Consider the following 21,394-nt stretch of genomic DNA (forward strand, 5'->3'; position numbering starts at 1 on the left):
AATTGTGCATATTTTTTTATCATAAAGTTAATTTACAAAAATCACTATTTAGCAAGTGTTTTTTTAACCTTTATTTAACTAGGCAAGTCAGTTAAGAACAAATTCTTATTTTCAATGACGGCCTAGGAACAGTGGGTTAACTGCCTGTTCAGGGGCAGATCGACAGATTTGTACCCTGTCAGCTCGGGGGTTTGAACTTGCAACCTTCCGGTTACTCGTCCAACACTCTAACCACTAGGCTACCCTGCCGCCCCAATATAAATTATATAAGTTAGCTGACTAGCTGACATTAGCCAGCTAGTTAGCTGGTGTTATGACATGAGTATGACATTCTAATTTGTGTTGTTTAATGTTTTAGGGACTCCTGAGAAAACCCGCAAACCAGGCTGTCATCATGAGACACAGTGAAAAGTATCCAGCTAGCTAAAGCATTTACTGCAAATTGAATGTACAATTGTGTAAGCTTACCTTGCCGTGCAATGCAGCGGAAGTAACATAGCTAGCTAACTATTTAACGGTAACTAACTCACTTTTGTACATCGCACTGGTCCGTGCAATTTACCTTATTTTAGCGCCCAAAAAACGTAATACTTCCAGATCAACTGTAATATCAATACCATTGTTACGGTTTTGTTTCTCTTCTTCCTCTGAAGAGGATGTGTAGCAGGGATCGGACCAAAATGCAGCGTGGTTATTTGTATACATCTTTAATAAAGATGAAAACACAAATAATACAAAACAACAAACGTAAAGTAAAAACAGCTTATCTTGTGCAAACAAACACAGAGACAGGAACAATCACCCAAGAAACACTCAAAGAATATGGCTGCCTAAATATGTTTCCCAATCAGAGACAATGATAAACACCTGCCTCTGATTGAGAACCACTTCAGGCAACCATAGACGTTTATAGATAACCCCACTATACCACAATCCCAATACCTACAACAACAAAAAACAAGACAAAACACACCACATAATTAACCCATGTCACAACCTGGCCTGACCAAAATAATAAAGAAAACAGAAAATACTAAGACCAGGGCGTGACAACCATTGTAAAGCACAATTTCTCCCCTCTTTAACAAACCAATGATGAGACCTTCATGATGCCCATCTCTGCATGATTCAAGAAGGCAATGAGCTCCGTCGGGTCTTTTTAAAAATGGCAGGTGGGGAAGCGAAACTTACTGCGTGATAGTGAGAGGGGAAAGATCTTTTTTCACCTGTCCAACTTATCACCTTATCACCTCTAAAATGAAAATAGGACACTGTAAAGAGTTTATATAACTTGTTATTCCATACCTATTTGTAGGTTTGTGTCGAATCTGAATTGGGTTTTTAGGGCGGCGCTAAAGTTATCTTCAGAAGTTAACAGCGGCTTTTGAGAGTCATGATGGCTTGCAGTTATGACGCAAAAAATGACTAGGTAATGTTATCCCCCTTACCCTGTCCCTTTCTTATTTTTAAGCGGTGAGATAAGCGCTACACCTGGTGGAGAGAGGCTGTCAGACACAGAATTAGTTGGTTTAATTGTGCTGTACCGTTACGTCATGACACGACACAATTTAAAATACAGCGTCGGAGTGGTCCGTTTTTTCTACTTTCACTCCAATACTTTTGATCCATTACCATGTCAATCAACGCATGAATAGAAACGTAGTTCACATCCCAGATTTTGATGTCAACACAGTTGCTGCAGTCCCATTAGTTTTCATCGCAGCCTCGTTTGAATGTTGTGGTTGCTCAAATTTGTACGGAATGGGGTTAGTCACCATTACTTGCTTATTGTGTAGTGGAGGATAAGAATAACTGTATGCCTATGGATGTGTAGCTAGCTACAGGATGTAGCCGATCTGTGTATGGACCCTAAAATGTTAGGTTCTGAACTAATATTCATACCAATCTATGAACCTCAGCTATCATAGTTGTTGCATCAACATCAAGTCTGAATGGCATTAATGAAGCCTATGGATAGAGTAGAATATAATAACTTTAGTGCCAAGGATGCAAGTCCTATATACATGTACTGTAGTTATTACCACGCATGAGATCCCAACATTGTAGCCTGTACATTGAATATATTCACTGATCATGTACTCTTCCTTGGCAATTAAAGGTGCTGTTCAGGTATGAATCTCTGTGAGACATTCTTTTTCAGTCATATCCAATACCAGGTGTATCAAACTCCATTCATTGAATGATGCTGTGTCTGCATGTATGTACTACAATTATACACTTCAACAGTGTTTACCACTCCTGCACCTGGGGCATCAATGATTACCCATTGTAGCTATGCAATAGAGAATAAACGTGATTTAAGTAAAGGCTGATTTGTAATTCATATATACAGAAATACACCTATTCATATCTAACTCCCTTCATCTGCATTAATCTGATGACACAGGATAGGTGTAGTATTCCAATGAGATACTTAATTTCAACCAGTGGAGAATGTGAAACGCTTTATTGAAAATTCATTATCTAGGTGTTATAAATACATAATACATGCATTATAAATATAACAATTGTAATATATTAAATAAAAGTTCAAGCTATACTTCAATGCACATATGGTGTGTATTATAAAACAAAGGGGAAGAAAGAAGAGGTGGGGAGAGAGGTGTAGAAGACAGGAAACAAGAGGTAAAACAGAGGAGCAGGGAAGACAGCATATGATTCATGAATTACAGTGCCCTAATATTCTCTCAGTTCATCACAATTACATAGTGTCTCTTGCGGTGTCTCCTAACCAGCCTTGGGCTCCCAGTCAGAAGGTTATCTTAAGAGCGGGTGAGGTGGCATTGACGGGACTGGCTTCCTCTCTCACATCAAAACATACCTGCAGACGGGAGACAGATGGATAGAGAGAGAACATGGTTAAGCTTTCTTTTTTTTTATTCTAACACGGTCAGTCATCATAATCATCGGGAGGTGAAATACAAAAACTGACCTTGGATCATTAACTCTGGGACTACTACATCTCTATCTGTATTTCAATGTAAAGCATCTCTTTAATAATATAAGTATAATATCCCTTATAACAAATAGTGATAACATTGGATAGATAGATAGATGCATGTGACAATAGCAGGATCATATCAAGGATAGCTTCACAAATTAATATAAAAATATCACTTGAAGCTTGATTATGACTTGATCATTTGAATCAGCTATATACAAAAATGAATCGGCAAAAACTAAAATGTGCACCCCTTTGAGTCCCCAGGACCAGGACTGAGAACAGCTGCTCCTCATTGGGACCTCTTCATCCTCAGACAGGCTTTCACAGCTCTCTGCAGACAGGCTTTCACAGCTCTCTGCAGACAGGCTTTCACAGCTCTCTGTATCCAAGGACAGAAAACCTCACAAGAACTAGACTACACAAAAGTACCTGCTCTCTCTAGAATAGCCTAGTCTCTCACTTTGACAGCTGGGCCTGCTATCCTTTCACCCTCCTCCAAAAAATACAAATGTTTGCCTTTATCAAGAGTTGCACTGGGGATAAAACAATACCCTACATAGTGTAGGAGGACAGCACCTAAAAAAGATGGAGACTCATTACTAATCGAAGAGCATGCATGTATATGTCCTGACCAAAAGATGTCAGTGGTACTGTAGGGTTCACTTGACGTTGCAGCACAGCAAGATTCTCAGTAGACAGGGGGCATGGGATGTCAGGAACAATGACCCCATTGTCAGTGTTTCCAGATTCCAGAATATCCTCCTGATAAAGCAGGTCCTCTACCTGCTGAATCTGTAATTCTCGAAAGATAAATCTGGCAGCAACAGGGGCTTGATAGTCCAGTGAAAATGAAAAATAACACAGAACAGTTTAATTACCTCTGGTTATGGACACTTTTGCCAGCAATAAAGCTTCCATGGCCTGTTCCTCGGACAGTGAACATACATCTGGCAATATCTACATTTTCGAACAGGGGCTTGATAGTCCAGTGAAAATGGCTGGGTGTTTATGTGGTGTAAATCTTAAAATTAGAAGATGACATATTAAGGGTTTTTAAATGAATGCATGTGTGAGAGGTTCCATGTACAACAAGACAGGCAGAGAGGAAGAGAGAAAAATAACACAGAACAGTTTAATTACCTCTGGTTATGGACACTTTTGCCAGCAATAAAGCTTCCACGGCCTGTTCCTCGGACAGTGAACATACATCTGGCAATATCTACATTTTCGACCCCTTGATCAGCTCGCACTCTGAAAGTAAAGAAAATATATGAAAACAATAACTGAGAAATGACCGTCCAATTTAAAGCAGCAGATGCCATTTTCAGGATACGTCAATACAGCACAGAAAGCTTAACACCAGACTGGTATTGTGGTTGTTCATTAGGTGATGGGAAATATGCAATATGCATACAAGTGGGAGCAGGAACAGAGTATTTTTGCCAAGCAATGCTACGAAGCTGGATCATTCTGGCAATGATACCTGCACCATCTACATGCTGCAAAGACTCCCTAACTCTTCACCATAGTACACGATGGCCCATTGATTGGAGACTTCCTTTGACCATTCTAAAGCCTGAATGGGACATCCTTGCCTAACGTCCCTGACTTTCTGGTCTAACTCTTCATCTGACACATCAGAATAGTATTCCCTGACAGAGATATTGTGTTCTTTCATCCTTCTGTAAAAAAGCTAATTGTTACACTGTCATGAAATATGATTGTATATTGACTATGAAACAAATAGGACATGGCCTACTTATGAGTTGCCATGAAAGAAAGTTATATGAATTCAAATGAAAATGGCGATAGCAGGCATTCGTAGCTAAATGTTTTGGGTTAGCTTGAGAAAGATAATTGCATGATTTATCATTCTACGGTATGTATGTATCTATGTAATATAGGAGAATGTTATGAACCGACACTGAATCTTACGAGCTAACTACTAGCTATATAGAAGTTGGATGGAAGAACGCCCAGTGCTGCTTACCTGAGATGCCATCATCACACAGTCCGTTGTAGGTTTCCGCTATGACTTCCTTTGTGTCGGAAAGAAAGGCTGAACAGTATTGGTTTTAATCAAAATGACACTCAAAAAAATGGCCAAAATGGAGGGTGGTTGATAGCGAAATTAAATTGGATTTTTGTTTTCAAATATATTTTTTGTTCTCGAAATATTTTGGGGGAATAAAATGCATAAAGTTTTGCGCTCTATTTCAAAATATTTGATTGCAAAAAATGTTTTTACTTTGAAGCCTCATTTTTGCTTACAGAACAGTTATTTTTGATTGAAAATAAAGTTGGGAAGGGGGTCTAAGTTGGGAAGCTGAACAATAGACTATTCAACCTTTACTAAAGAATAGTCTAATAGCCTAGCAAGGTGTGAAAACCCTCCGTCCTATCACAGACCAGATTTGCCCTAACGACCAAGGGGGAGTTAGAGCACTGATTATACTTTTGGGTCCCAATGCACTACTGTGTCTCTAACTGACAATGAATGGGAAATATAAACCAAATAACAAACTGATAATTGTGCACGACTTCAAATGAAACAAGCAGGGAGCAGGTTTTGAACCCTCAACCTTCTTGCCTGAAGTGCAGTGTGCTATCGACTGTGCACAAAAAGAATGCTCAAGCTGCAGAGTCGATAGAGCGCATCCTCGCGAGCAGGTTTTGAACCCTCAACCTTCTTGCCTGAAGTGCAGTGTGCTATCGACTGTGCACAAAAAGAATGCTCAAGCTGCAGAGTCGATAGAGCGCATCCTCGCGGTAGCTTGCTACTCAATGTAATGAAGTAATGACTTTTCAAATAAGTTACCTTACACGTTATGCTGGCTGACAATTTGTTAGATACGCTGTCCTTACGAACTACATATGCATATCATTACAGCAGTATGTACCGGTATGTTAGCTCTCCACCTAACGTTAGTAGTTATACATCAACCTTGACAGTATATTAACTATAGGCTATCTAACTACCCAATGTTTATTGACTTGATTATTCCCATCATTCTTAGCTTAGCTAAATGGTATAGTTGTTGTGTGCTCTCAATGGACATTCGGGTGCTTTCATAAATAATATTAATCAAATTAATTAAGCAAGTAACAGTCAAAAGTTTGGACGCACCTACTCATTCCAGGACTTTTCTATATTTTTACTATTTTCTACATTGTAGAATAATAGTGAAGACATCACAACTATGAAATAACACATATGGAATCAGTTGAGAACAAATTCTTATTTACAAGGATAGCCTACTCCTTCCTCCCTGCCGGGGGATTGGACACGGGGACTCTTTAGCTAAATAGCCCAGGACTGTACTGCCGACCGTCATGTTGTACAGCGCCATATTTTCTGTTCCATCCTAACGGAAACCCAGAGGGTTTTCCGTTTTTTTCTTGGAATAGAAACACCATAATATTAATACAATTAATTAAGCAAGTACCAGTCAAAAGTTTGGACACACCTACTAATTCTTGTATTTTTCTTTATTTTTTTTACTATTTTCCACATTATAGAATAATAGTGAAGACATCACAACTATGGACACATGGAATCAGTTAAGAACAAATTCTTATTTACAAGGACAGCCTACTCATTTCTCCAGGTCGGGGGAATTTAACAAGTGCCCACCCCGTCTCTGGTAATAACAATATAGAAGACGAGGTTGGTGCCCCCCCTTGTCCTGGTATCTCTATAATACCTCAAGATATTATTCTGGGGAGATCTTCGTGGGCTATACTCGGCCTTGTCTCAGGATGGTAAGTTGGTGGTTGAAGATCTCCCTCTAGTGGTGTGAGGGCTGGGCTTTGGCAAAGTGGGTGGGGTTATATCCTGCCTGTTTGGCCCTGTCCGGGGGTACCATCGGACGGGGTCACAGTGTCTCCCGACCCTTCCTGTCTCAGCCTCCAGTATTTATGCTGCAATAGTTTGTGTCGGGGGCTAGGGTCAGTTTGTTATATCTGGAGTACTTCTCCTGTCTTATCCGGTGTCCTGTGTGAATTTAAGTATGCTCTCTCTAATTCTCTCACTTTTTCTCTATTTTTTCTCTCTCTCTCTCTCTCTTTCTTTCTCTCTCTCTTTCTCTCTCTTTTTCTTTCTCTCTTTCTTTCTTTCTTTCTTTCTTTCTTTCTTTCTTTCTTTCTTTCTTTCTTTCTTTCTTTCTTTCTTTCTTTCTTTCTTTCTTTCTTTCTTTCTTTCTTTCTTTCTCTCCTAGGACCTGAGCCCTAGGACCATGCCTCAGGACTACCTGGCCTGATGACTCCTTGCTGTCCCCAGTCCACCTAGTCATGCTGCTGTTCCAGTTTCAACTGTTCTACCTGCGGCTATGGAACCCTGACCTGTTCAGCAGACGTGCTACCTGTCCCAGACCTGCTGTTTTCAACTCTCAAGAGACAGCAGGAGTGGTAGAGATACTCTGAATGATCGGCTATGAAAAGCCAACTGACATGTACTCCTGAGGTGCTGACCTGTTGCACCCTCTACAACCACTGTGATTATTATTATTTGACCCTGTTGGTCATCTTTGAACATTTGAACATCTTGGCCATGTTCTGTTATAATCTCCACCCGGTACAGCCAGAAGAGGACTGGCCACATCTCATAGCCTGGTTCCTCTCTAGGTTCCGGCCTTTCTAGGGAGTTTTTCCTAGCCACCATGCTTCTACATCTACATTGCTTGCTGTTTGGGGTTTTAGGCGGGGTTTCTGTACATCATTTTGTGACATCAGCTGATGTAAGAAGGGCTTTATAAATACATTTGATAGATTTTTTTAAACCTTTATTTAACTAGGAAAGTCAGTTAACTTCTTGCGTCGAGCAATCCCGTATCCGGGAGCGTAATCATAGCCTCAAGCTCATTACCATAACGCAACGTTAACTATTCATGAAAATCGCAAATGAAATGAAAGAAATATATTCACTCACAAGCTTAGCCTTTTGTTAACAACACTGTCATCTCAGATTTTCAAAATATGCTTTTCAACCATAGCTACACAAGCATTTGTGTAAGAGTATTGATAGCTAGCATAGCATTAGCCTAGCATTCAGCAGGCAACATTTTCACAAAAACAAGAAAAGCATTCAAATAAAATCATTTACCTTTGAAGAACTCCGGATGTTTTCAATGAGGAGACTCTCAGTTAGATAGCAAATGTTCAGTTTTTCCAAAAATATTATTTGTGTAGGAGAAATCGCTCCGTTTTGTTCATCACGTTTGGCTAAAAAAAAACAGAAAATTCAGTCATTACAACGCCGAACTGTTTTCCAAATTAACTCCATAATATCGACAGAAACATGGCAAACATTTAGAATCAATCCTCAAGGTGTTTTTCACATATCTATTCGATGATAAATCATTCGTGGCAGTTGGCTTTCTCCTCTGAAGCAAATGGTAAAATGCACGCAGCTAGAGATTACGCAATAATTTCGACGGAGGACACCAAGCGGACACCTGGTAAATGTAGTCTCTTATGATCAATCTTCCAATAATATGCCTACATATACGTCACAATGCTGCAGACACCTTGGGGAAACGACAGAAAGTGTAGGCTCATTCCTGGCGCATTCACAGCCATATAAGGAGACATTGGAACACAGCGCCTTCAAAATCTGGGCCATTTCCTGTTTTAAATTTCATCTTGGTTTCGCCTGTAGCATCAGTTCTGTGGCACTCACAGATAATATCTTTGCAGTTTTGGAAACGTCAGAGTGTTTTCCTTCCAAAGCTGTCAATTATATGCATAGTTGAGCATCTTTTCGTGACAAAATATCTTGTTTAAAACAGGAACGCTATTTTATCCGAAAATTAAAAGAGCGCCCCCTATATCGAAGAAGTTAAGAATACATTCTTATTTTCAATAACTGCCTAGGAACAGTGGGTTAACTGCCTGTTCGGGAGCAGAACGACAGATTTGTACCTTGTCAGCTCGGGGATTTGAACCTGCAACCTTTCGGTTACTAGTCCAACTCTCTAACCACTAGGCTACCCTGTCGCCCGACAGATTGATTGATTGACTATCAAATGTTTCTCAAAGATGCTCTCTGGTGGTCAAACAAGCACTAACTTGAATTAACAGAAAAAATGGCTGACAATGAAATAAAGTGCCACAGAATGCTGCGGTAGCCCGCAAAGGTGTGCCACAGTATTACACAACTTTTAAAGGAGGAACCACTGTACGACATTCCGAACATAGGAGTTAAGGGTGAGACTGATTTTATTAAACACAACCTCGAAATGGTGAAAGTTAACTTCTAAAAAATCCTGTTCTAGGAACAGGTCATGCATGTTAGAGATGCCATTCATTCAGTGACTGTACACGCCATTCCGAACATAGGAGTTAAGGGTGAGATTGATTTTTTAAAATACAACTTTGAATTGGTGAAAGTTAACTTCTAAAAATTCCTGTTCTAGGAACAGGTCATGCGTGTTAGAGATACCAGGACAAGTCCTGATGAAAGCGTTTCCAGAATAAGATCCTGAGGTATTATAGAGATACCAGGACCATGTCCTGAAGTAATATTCCATAGGTTACGATCGTAAGATGTAGATGCATGAGCTATGTTAAGAAAAAACAGGACAAGGTCCTGATGAAAGTGTTCCAGGAAAAGGTCCTGAAGAATTAAAATGTATTCCTGCAGGTTAGAAAAACACTGTAAAAAAAACAATTAATTAGTCAGTGTACTGGTAAAACAGTTGGTTATAATTGGGAAACCAGCCATACATTTAAACCCTACACGGAAATGTGCATAGGAACTACCATGTGGGTACAACATTTAAATTTACACAGAGTAATGAGCATTCTACCAATTCGGTAGAATTGGCTCAAATATGGGAAAAAAATCTAATCATGGATCAAATTGAGCAGCATTTCCCTGCTGACAGAAAATTCCAATTTAATAAAGTATTCAGAGATGCTATTGTGAATTGGTACAATTATATAAAAGAAAAATCCAAAGCTCAATACACCAGCGTTTTGATGTTAGCATTCTATCAACAAAAAAAATAAAAAGCAATAAAACCACGATTAGTATATGTACTCAGTATAACTGCACTATTTGTGAATTAAATTGAGTATGTAGTGTGCTTATTGGTCTTAAGATACAAATTCAATGATTTCTTTAATTATGACAGATGTTAAGAAAATGTTGAGCAATGTTTTAAAGCTATAACTTTTAAAATAAGTTACGTTATGTTGGCTGACAATTGGCTAGTTATGCTATCCTTATGAACCGCATAGCATATCATTACAGCAGTATGAACCAGTAATATATGTTAGCTATATACCTAACGTTAGTTGGCTACTAATACATCAAACTAGCTAGTATATTAACTATATGCTATCTAACTACCCAACGGTTATTGACTTGATTGTTCACGTCATTCTTAACTTAGCTAAATGGTATAGTTGTAATTTGGGTGTCTCTAGTCTATTTTACCATTACCTTGTGGGATACAATTATTTCCTTATGGAGTTATGAAAAGTTTTAATTCTAATTCGATTTTTTTTCTAATTCATTTAATTTTAATTTAACAGGCAGTGGTGTTGTTTTAATTACTGGTCTCCTGGGGCCTTTTGGTAAATATGCAAAAAAAGAAGATTTTCTTCACACGCACGCCTGCCTGAAAAAGGGAAAAAGCTATGTAATGGTTGACAGTTATTCCAAATGGATTGAAGTTTTTCACATCTCGAGTGATATGTGTATTGTTTTCGCCCACCTCTAGTGTATTGCTGTTGTTGTTTGTTTGTTGCTGTCTTGCTTCCATAACAAATCTCATCAAATTGGGTCTGCTGTATGGTCGGGATGTCTCCCTAAGGATTGGCCCCCTAACTCCCTGACCCTGTAACTTTGCAGTGAGATCGCCAAGATGATAGAGAAGTATAAGCCAATTTGGGGGAAAATGGTTTAAACTGTGTATTCTTATTCTCTTTGAGATTTGTTTTAGAAATCTGTATAAATAATATTGGTAGTAGTAATAATTTGTCATACAGTGAATGATTTGTCTGGATTTCCTGAATCAGAAATGCCCTTAACTAAACTGTTGTGCTGGTCTGTCCTCTCTCGAGGTTATGGCGAAGGTGACCACAGATGGTATCTAGATTACCTTGACTAACCTGTACCCCAGCACATTGACTCGGTACCGGTACCCCCTGTATATAGCCTCGTCATTGTTATGTACATTTGTGCTACTTTATGATTTTATTTTAATTGTCATTTTTTAAACTTTAGTTTATTTAGTAAATATTTTATAAGCTCTATTTCTTTAACGGCATTGTTGGTTAAGGGCTTGTAAATAAGCATTTCACCTGTTGTATTCGGTGCAAGTGAAGAATAAAATTTGATTTGATTTGAAATAGGCATTTTAACGTCATAGGTTTAGGCGATGGCAACTTGTGGAATAGACACCGGCTGGAATGCGGTTTTAACCAATCAGCATTCAGGATTAGATCCACCCGTTGTATAATTTTTTGATATACAGTGCATTCTGAAAGCATTCAGACCTCTTGACTTTTTCCACATTGTATTACATTACGGACTTATTCTAAAAATGTTTTTTTTTTTATTCTTCATCAATCTACACACAATACCTCATAACGACAAAGAAAAAACAGGTTGAGAATTTTTTGCAAGTTTATACAAATTAAAAAACAGCACTAATGTCACGAACAGGCTCATAGCCCTTAACAAAGAGGGAGATAACCCGGAGATAATGAATAACAAAAATATATTTATTGAATAAAATAAACTATGTGTGTGTAGTCATTAATCAGTAGTGTAAGTAAGTGCATACATGGAGATAATGACAGGTGTTGAGAGGTGCCAAAACAAAGAACACAAAGAAACACAAAGAGCCAAAATCCAACAGCGTGTCTGCATTGAGAGAGTCTAGATTGAATGAATGGGGGAAGGTGTACAGTGCCTTGCGAAAGTATTCGGCCCCCTTGAACTTTGCGACCTTTTGACACATTTCAGGCTTCAAACATAAAGATATAAAACTGTATTTTTTGTGAAGAATCAACAACAAGTGGGACACAATCATGAAGTGGAACAACATTTATTGTATATTACAAACTTTTTAACAAATCAATAACTGAAAAATTGGGCATGCAAAATTATTCAGCCCCTTTACTTTCAGTGCAGCAAACTCTCTCCAGAAGTTCGGTGAGGATCTCTGAATGATCCAATGTTGACCTAAATGACTAATGATGATAAATACAATCCACCTGTGTGTAATCAAGTCTCCGTATAAATGCACCTGCACTGTGATAGTCTCAGAGGTCCGTTAAAAGCGCAGAGAGCATCATGAAGAACAAGGAACACACCAGGCAGGTCCGAGATACTGTTGTGAAGAAGTTTAAAGCCGGATTTGGATACAAAAAGATTTCCCAAGCTTTAAACATCCCAAGGAGCACTGTGCAAGCGATAATATTGAAATGGAAGGAGTATCAGACCACTGCAAATCTACCAAGACCTGGCCGTCCCTCTAAACTTTCAGCTCATACAAGGAGAAGACTGATCAGAGATGCAGCCAAGAGGCCCATGATCACTCTGGATGAACTGCAGAGATCTACAGCTGAGGTGGGAGACTCTGTCCATAGGACAACAATCAGTCGTATATTGCACAAATCTGACCTTTATGGAAGAGTGGCAAGAAGAAAGCCATTTCTTAAAGATATCCATAAAAAGTGTTGTTTAAAGTTTGCCACAAGCCACCTGGGAGACACACCAAACATGTGGAAGAAGGTGCTCTGGTCAGATGAAACCAAAATTGAACTTTTTGGCAACAATGCAAAACGTTATGTTTGGCATAAAAGCAACACAGCTCATCACCCTGAACACACCATCCCCACTGTCAAACATGGTGGTGGCAGCATCATGGTTTGGGCCTGCTTTTCTTCAGCAGGGACAGGGAAGATTTTTAAAATTGATGGGAAGATGGATGGAGCCAAATACAGGACCATTCTGGAAGAAAACCTGATGGAGTCTGCAAAAGACCTGAGACTGGGACGGAGATTTGTCTTCCAACAAGACAATGATCCAAAACATAAAGCAAAATCTACAATGGAATGGTTCAAAAATAAACATATCCAGGTGTTAGAATGGCCAAGTCAAAGTCCAGACCTGAATCCAATCGAGAATCTGTGGAAAGAACTGAAAACTGCTGTTCACAAATGCTCTCCATCCAACCTCACTGAGCCTCGAGCTGTTTTGCAAGGAGGAATGGGAAAAAATGTCAGTCTCTCGATGTGCAAAACTGATAGAGACATACCCCAAGCGACTTACAGCTATAATCGCAGCAAAAGGTGGCGCTACAAAGTATTAACTTAAGGGGGCTGAATAATTTTGCACGCCCAATTTTTCAGTTTTTGATTTGTTAAAAAAGTTTGAAATATCCAATAAATGTCGTTCCACTTCATGATTGTGTCCCACTTTTGTTGATTCTTCACAAAAAAATACAGTTTTATATCTTTATGTTTGAAGCCTGAAATGTGGCAAAAGGTCGCAAAGTTCAAGGGGGCCGAATACTTTCGCAAGGCACTGTATTTATCCCCGGGACACACCTGAGCCTAGGTGTGTCCCATTTTCGCTGATGACCCTCCCGGCTCCGCCCACCAAAATCCTATTAAGGCAAAAAAGAGCAAAGAGAAAGAATTCAGCAGACCGAGTGGGAGGGTCATCTGTAGCAGGGCAGAAATTTGACTTACTGACTTGTTGGAAAGGTAGCATCCTATGACGGTGCCACATTGAAAGCCACTGTGCTCTTCAGTATGGGCCACTCTACTGCCAATGTTTGTCTATGGCAATTGCATGGCTATGTGCTTGAGTTTAAACACCTGCCAGCAACAGGTGTGGCTGAAGTAGCCGAATGCACTTATTTTTGAAGGGGTGTCCACATACTTTTGTATGTGTAGTGTAATACTCAGGCATGAAAAGTTCTACTGTGTACATGTCATCTGTATACCATTCTCAACCTATTCCTACAGGGGAAACTATACAAGGAGTATCTCGCACTGTGTGCGGCTGAATTTGACTTCTGATATTGGGGGGGACTGCCCTCTTCAATTCAAACCACAAACCAATGGGATTCAAGTCAGAGGACTGAGATTGCCATTCAAAATGTAGATTTTGTGGTCAATTATCAGTTTTTTGTGGATTTTGATGTGTGCTTGCGGTTATTGTCTCGCTAGAAGATCCACTTGCAGCCAGTGACAGCATCCTGGCAGAGGCAACCAGGTATTTTTTTTAATGTATTTATATGAGATCACAGCACCGCCTGGATTTTGATAAATGGCATTGGCACTTGGATTGGAACTGGTGCTACGGTCAGATGACATGAAAATAGAGCTCTTTGGCCACGCACACCAGTGGTGGTTTTGGTGTTGAAAAACAGAAGCTTCTGCAGAAAAGTACATCATACCCACAGTAACTGTCACGCCCTGGCCTTAGTTATCTTTGTTTTCTTTATTATTTTGTTTATTTCAGGGTGTGACATGGGGGATTTATGTGTTTTTGTCTGGTCTAGGGGTTTTGTATGTTTATGGGGCTCTCCCTTTCTAGGTAGTTTTGTATGTCTATGGTTGCCTAGATTAGTTCTCAGAGGCAGCTGTCTGTCGTTGTCTCTGATTGGGAACCATATTTAGGCAGCCATGTTCTTTGGGTATTTTGTGGGTGATTGTCTTCTGTCTTTGTGTCGTTGCACCAGATAGGACTGTTTCGGTTTTCACTTTTGTTGTTTTGTATTTTGTAGTGTTCTCGTTTATCGTTGATATTAAAGATGTTGAACACTAACCACGCTGCATTTTGGTCCTCCTCTCCTTCAGCAGAATAAACCGTTACAGAATCACCCACCAAAACAGGACCAAGCAGCGTGGTGACAGGCAGCGGCAGGAGGAGCAGCGCAATCAGGACTATTGGACTTGGGAGGAGATACTGGATGGAGATGGACCCTGGACGCAGCCGGGGGAATATCGCCGCCCCAAGGCACAGCTGGAGGCAGCCAAAGCGGAGAGGCGGCGGTTTGAAGAGGCAGCATGGAAGCAGGGCTGGAAGCCTAAGAGTCAGCCCCAAAAATGTATTGGGGGGGAGCACACAGGGAGTATGGTGAAGCCAGGTAGGAGATCTGCGCCAACTTCTTGTGCTTACCGGAGAGCGAGGGGGACCGGGCAGGCACCGTGTTATGCTGTGGAGCGCACGGTGTCTCCAGTGCGGGTGCATAGCCCGGTGCGGTACATTCCAGCTCCTAGTATCGGCCGGGCTAGAGTGGGCATCGAGCCAGGTAAGGTTGGGCATGCTCGGTGCTCCAGTGCACCTGACCGGTCTGGTCTATCCAGTGCCACCTACACGCACCAGCCCTCCGGTGGCAGCCCCCCGCACCAGGTTTCCTGTGCGTGTCCAGAGCCCAGTACTCCCTGTTCCTCCTCCCCGCACACGCCCTGAGGTGCGTGTCCTCGGCCCAGTACCACCAGTGTCGGCACCACCCACCAGGCCTACAGTGCGCCTTGCCTGTCCAGAGCCGCCAGAGTCTCCCGCCTGTCCAGAGCCGCCAGAGTCTCCCGCCTGTCCAGAGCCGCCAGAGTCTCCCGCCTGTCCAGAGCCGCCAGAGTCTCCCGCCTGTCCAGAGCCGCCAGAGTCTCCCGCCTGTCCAGAGCCGCCAGAGTCTCCCGCCTGTCCAGAGCCGCCAGAGTCTCCCGCCTGTCCAGAGCCGCCAGAGTCTCCCGCCTGTCCAGAGCCGCCAGAGTCTCCCGCCTGTCCAGAGCCGCCAGAGTCTCCCGCCTGTCCAGAGCCGCCGTCCAGAGTCTCCCGCCTGTCCAGAGCCGCCAGAGTCTCCCGCCTGTCCAGAGCCGCCAGAGTCTCCCGCCTGTCCAGAGCCGCCAGAGTCTCCCGCCTGTCCAGAGCCGCCAGAGTCTCCCGCCTGTCCAGAGCCGCCAGAGTCTCCCGCCTGTCCAGAGCCGCCAGAGTCTCCCGCCTGTCCAGAGCCGCCAGAGTCTCCCGCCTGTCCAGAGCCGCCAGAGTCTCCCAGAGCCTGTCCAGAGCCGCCAGAGTCTCCCGCCTGTCCAGAGCCGCCAGAGTCTCCCACCTGTCCAGAGCCGCCAGAGTCTCCCGCCTGTCCAGAGCCGCCAGAGTCTCCCGCCTGTCCAGAGCCGCCAGAGTCTCCCGCCTGTCCAGAGCCGCCAGAGTCTCCCGCCTGTCCTGAGCCGCCAGAGTCTCCCGCCTGTCCTGAGCCGCCAGAGTCTCCCGCCTGTCCTGAGCCGCCAGAGTCTCCCGCCTGTCCTGAGCCGCCAGAGTCTCCCGCCTGTCCTGAGCCGCCAGAGCCGCCAGTCTGCAAGGAGCCGCCAGTCTACAAGGAGCCGCCAGTCAGACAGGATCCCCCAGAGCCGCCAGTCAGACAGGATCCTCCAGAGCCGCCAGGATCCCCCAGAGCCGCCAGTCAGCCAGGATCCCCCAGAGCCGCCAGTCAGCCAGGATCCCCCAGAGCCGCCAGTCAGCCAGGTTCTTCCAGAGCCGCCAGTCAGCCAGGTTCTTCCAGAGCCGCCAGTCAGCCAGGATCTGCCAGAGCCGCCATTCAGCCAGGATCTGCCAGAGCCGCCATTCAGCCAGGATCTGCCAGAGCCGCCATTCAGCCAGGATCTGCCAGAGCCGTCAGTCAGCCAGAAGCTGCCAGAGCCGTCAACCAGCCTGAGCTACCTCTCAGTCCTGAGCTACCCCTCAGTCCTGAGCTACCCCTCAGTCCTGGGTCCTGGGCTACCCCTCAGTCCTGGGCTGGCCCTCAGTCCGGAGCTGCCTCTCAGTCCGGAGCTGCCTCTCAGTCCGGAGCTGCCTCTCAGTCCGGAGCTGCCTCTCAGTCCGGAGCTGCCTCTCAGTCCGGAGCTGCCCCTCAATCCGGAGCTGCCCCTCAGTCCGGAGGAGTTTGTTTAGTGGAGTGGGGCCCTTTAGTAGGGTTGCCAATCCTAGGTCAGCGGCGAGGGTCGCTGTTCCTAGGAAGAGACTAAAGCAGACAAAGACTATGGTGGAGTGGGGTCCACGTCCCGCGCCAGAGCCGCCACCGTGGACAGACGCCCACCCAGACCCTCCCCTATGGATTTAGGTGTGCGGCCAGGAGTCCGCACCTTTTGGGGGGGGGATACTGTCACGCCCAGGCATTAGTTATCTTTGTTTTCTTTATTATTTTGGTTAGGTCAGGGTGTGACATGGGGGATTTATGTGTTTTGCCTGGTCTAGTGGTTTTGTATGTTTATAGGGCTGTTTCCTTTCTAGGTAGTTTTGTATATCTATGGTTGCCTAGATTGGTTCTCAGTTAGAGGCAGCTGTCTGTCGTTGTCTCTGATTGGGAACCATATTTAGGCAGCCATGTTCTTTGGGTATTTTGTGGGTGATTGTCTTCTGTCTTTGTGTCATTGCACCAGATAGGACTGTTTCGGTTTTCACTTTTGTTGTTTTGTATTTTGTAGTGTTCTCGTTTATCGTCAATATTAAAGATGTTGAACACTAACCACGCTGCAGTTTGGTCCTCCTCTCCTTCAGCGGAAGAAAGCCGTTACAGTAACATATGGTGGTAGATCTTTGCTGTTATGGGCCTATTTTGCTTCAACTGGTCCTGGGGCCTTTGTTAAGGTCAACGGTAGTGATGGGAGAAAAAATTGATACAGTTACATATTATTGTTATTAATTTGACAATTTATTGTATCATATCATTTTTTTAATATTGCAATAATATTTTTGCGCTTGTTGGTTGTACCTTTGCCAAAACTCCAGTATTTTTTCATCCATAGCTTGTCCTCCATCTTCTTTTAAATAGGGAGACAATTTGTTTTCAGCACTTTTATTTCTATGACTAATCAAAACTCAGCAGACAGATGGCGAGCAATATGATTGGAACATCGAATCGCAATAAAATCAGAGTATCTAATCGCAATACATATAGAATCATGAGAAGTGCAATTCATATGGTATCGGCACCTAAGGAATGTTATAATATCGTATCACGAGGTCTCTGGAAATTCCCAGTTCTACTCAACGGCATCATGAACTACCAAGTTCCAGGGCATTTTAGCCAAAAACCTGGTTGCTTCTGCCAGGAGGCTGAAACTTGGCCCCAAGTGGATCTTCCAGCAAGACAATGACTCCAAGCACGAATCAAAATCCAGAAATAAATGGTTAATTGACCACAAAATAAACATTTTCCAACGGCTATCTCAGTCTCCGGACTTGAACCCCATTGAAAACCTGTGTTTTGAATTGAAGAGGACAGTCCATAAGCGCAGGCAAAGGATATCAAGGATCTGGAAAGATTCTGTATGGAGGAATGGTCTAAGCTCACTCCAAACATGTTCTCCAATCTCATAAAACATTTGAGAAAAAGGCTCAGAGTCATTATCCTCGCAAGGAGAGGGTGATAGATTATTAAAAACTGGTGCCAATAATTATGGACCCCACTGCACATGTAGCTTTAATTCCAAAACATGCAGAGTAGTACAGAAAAAAATAGTTGAAGACTTTTATTTCAAAGTTTCTATTAATAAAAATACCATTCTAATCTTCCCTGTAGGAAGAATATGTTTTTAAAACCTCTGGGCTTAAATATTTTGGAATCTTCAACATGCCAAAATAGAGATGGAAATGCTTTCTCCTCTACACATCTAAGGGAATTATAAACAAGTTCTGAAAACAAGACCTCTTCAAATACAGAGAACTAGCATATGGTAAGAAAATAAAAGAAACAAATGAATGTGTTTGCAATGGGACCAATCCCAATGTGACCAGGCCTCAAACCTCAGTTCCCTGAGTTAGTAACGAAGAGCATTCATAATTGACAACTACCAAAAATAGCCTTCAGCAACTATGACATGACCATATCTAAAAGAACAACAGTCATTTACCTTTTACATTTACATTTAAGTCATTTAGCAGACGCTCTTATCCAGAGCGACTTACAAATTGGTGAATTCACCTTCTGACATCCAGTGGAACAGCCACTTTACAATAGTGCATCTAAATCATTTAAGGGGGGGGTGAGAAGGATTACTTTATCCTATCCTAGGTATTCCTTGAAGAGGTGGGGTTTCAGGTGTCAGACATGTTATTCTATTGTGCAAGCATGAACATAGATTAAAGTACATTTCAATTTCTCATTTATGCAATCTACGAGTCACCAATAAATAGAGGTACATTGTCATCCTTAAAGGAGTGATTTGTGAGCATCTTGGGAGGATTTCATGTGTGTGTGTGTGTGTGTGTGTGTTTGTGCATTTATCCGTCAGGTGGGGAAAGAGACAACTATGGATTATGTGTAGTTCATCTTGTTATGATACGTTGCATCACACTGGACTCAGGGGTAGACGTAGCATAGTACATGTAAATTCGGGACACTCCAATTAGTATATGTTACGTTTCGTATGGTATGTATTAATTTGTGGATGTCAAATTACAATTTGTATGATATGTTATGAATTGCAATTCATGCAATATGTTACGAATTGCAGTTTGTACAATATGCTACAAATTTTTCAAAATTCATGATATGTTACGAATTCCAATTTGTTATTGTTAACATTAGCTAGGTGGCTAGGTGGCTAATGTTAATGTTCGCTGGGTGTCTAACGTTAGCGAGGGTTAAGGTTAGGGTTGGGTGCTATGTTAAGTGGTTAAGGTTAGGGCAAGGGGAAGGGTTAGCTAACATGCAAAGTAGCTAAAAAGTAGTAAGTACTTGTAAAGTTGCTAAAATCCTAAACGCGTTATACTTAACGTGCATAACATATCATACTAATTTGAATATCCCAGATTTACACTTACTATGTTATGTCTAGTCTATAAGACCAGGCTGTTTGCATGGCTTTGAGGCAAACATTGTGGGTCAAAATGCAAAGCTGACAAATCTAAGCATTGTTTTTATGTGGCTTTTATAGGTAACAATGTCTTTGCTTCTATGAGTTGGGGCTGAACAATCTATTAGAAATCCTATTATTTCAACTACCAGATATACTGTACATTGCCTGTTTTAGCCCACATGATATACTTAACCAGATTAGTTTAATCTCAACCTTAGAAAACTACAGTTTAAAACTGTTTTGTTTACAGTGTATTGAGAATTATAACTATATACAAAGTTGCATGTACAAAATATTCAATACCCCTATCTGGCCCCTTATAAAAAAGTGTACAGGTAGATACATAATGCAGAAGCACAGAGACTGCATCCAGGATTGCTTCACTGTGAAGTAGCATTAGGACACAGATCTTCCATTACGGTATTGGAGCATGTTAACACCATATATGGTTCATGCTTTTGGTAAGAATACTGTATGTACAGCCTATCACCGTGGAGGTTCACTGTAGAACCGTCTCAGTCTTGATTCCAGGGGAGCAACTCCAACAGTCCCAGACATGGGTCTTCTGCTGTATGTCTACAGTATGGCACAGCATCTCACCAGCACCACAAGTGTCCATAGTTAGTGTCCAACAGACCCCAGATGCACGGAGAGCCTGAGATGTGGAGGCTCGCTCACTATGACCCTTTGTCTATCAACCAAGACATGTCCCCTGTCCTGCAATGCGGAGGAAACGAACCAACAAAAAACATCACTCAGAGTGCATATTATGCAGTTTAGACAATAATTATGTGGATAATGTAGTATAGGTTCTGAACAACAGAAAACAAAAGTGTAAAACTGGAAGTGAACTAAACCGGGTGGTTCGAGACCTGAATGCTGATTGGCTGACAGCCGTAGTATATATATATATATATATATATTTTTTTTTTTATATTATCATTTTTTTCCCCCTTTATTTAACCAGGTAAGCTAGTTGAGAACAAGTTCTCATTTACAAAGTAGTGTGACACAAACAACAACACAGAGTTACACATGGAATAAACAAGCGTACAGTAGAAAAATTCTATATACAGTGTGTGCAAATTTCGTGAGGAGGTAAGGCAATAAATAGGCCATAATAGCGAAGTAGTTACAATTTAGAAAATTAACACTGGAGTGATAGATGAGCAGATGGTGATGTGCAAGTAGAAATACTGGTGTGCAAAAGAGCAGAAAAGTAAATAAAAACAATATAGGTATGAGGTAGGTAGATTGGGGGGGCTATTTACAGATGGGCTGTGTACAGCTGCAGCGATCGGTTAGCTGCTCAAATAGCTGATGTTTAAAGTTAGTGAGGGAAATATAAGTCTCCAGATTCAGCGATTTTTGCAATTTGTTCCAGTCATTGGCAGCAGAGAACTGGAAGGAAAGGCGGCCAAAGGACGTGTTGGCTTTGGGGAATTACCAGTGAGATTTACCTGCTGGAGTGCGTGATATGGGTGGGTGTTGTTTATCGTGACCAGTGAGCTGAGATAAGGCTGAGCTTTTCCTAGCAAAGACTTATAGATGACCTGGAGCCAGTGGGTCTGGCTCCAGGTCATCTATCAGACTATACCACGG

General features: G+C 42.0%; 1 protein-coding gene across 5 annotated transcripts in view; it reads right to left on the reverse strand.

Moving 5' to 3' along the window:
• Positions 1-2,452: 2,452 nt before the first annotated feature.
• Positions 2,453-21,394, reverse strand: part of LOC135524532 (apoptosis-inducing factor 3-like) — a 52,641-nt gene continuing 33,699 nt past the window's right edge. For 2 of the 5 annotated variants that reach the window (XM_064952178.1, XM_064952264.1), the window contains one exon: positions 19,007-20,509. In XM_064952178.1, coding sequence (XP_064808250.1) covers positions 20,470-20,509 — 40 coding nt within the window. In that variant the 3' untranslated portion in view covers positions 19,007-20,469. Of the gene's footprint in view, positions 4,217-4,955; positions 5,005-8,066; positions 8,186-19,006; positions 20,510-21,394 lie in introns of those variants that run through there. The other 3 variants (XR_010453008.1, XR_010453010.1, XR_010453002.1) reach the window with 3 other exon arrangements.

Source organism: Oncorhynchus masou, chromosome 1 (assembly GCF_036934945.1).
Source record: "Oncorhynchus masou masou isolate Uvic2021 chromosome 1, UVic_Omas_1.1, whole genome shotgun sequence".
In the NCBI taxonomy this organism is placed as follows: domain Eukaryota; kingdom Metazoa; phylum Chordata; class Actinopteri; order Salmoniformes; family Salmonidae; genus Oncorhynchus; species Oncorhynchus masou.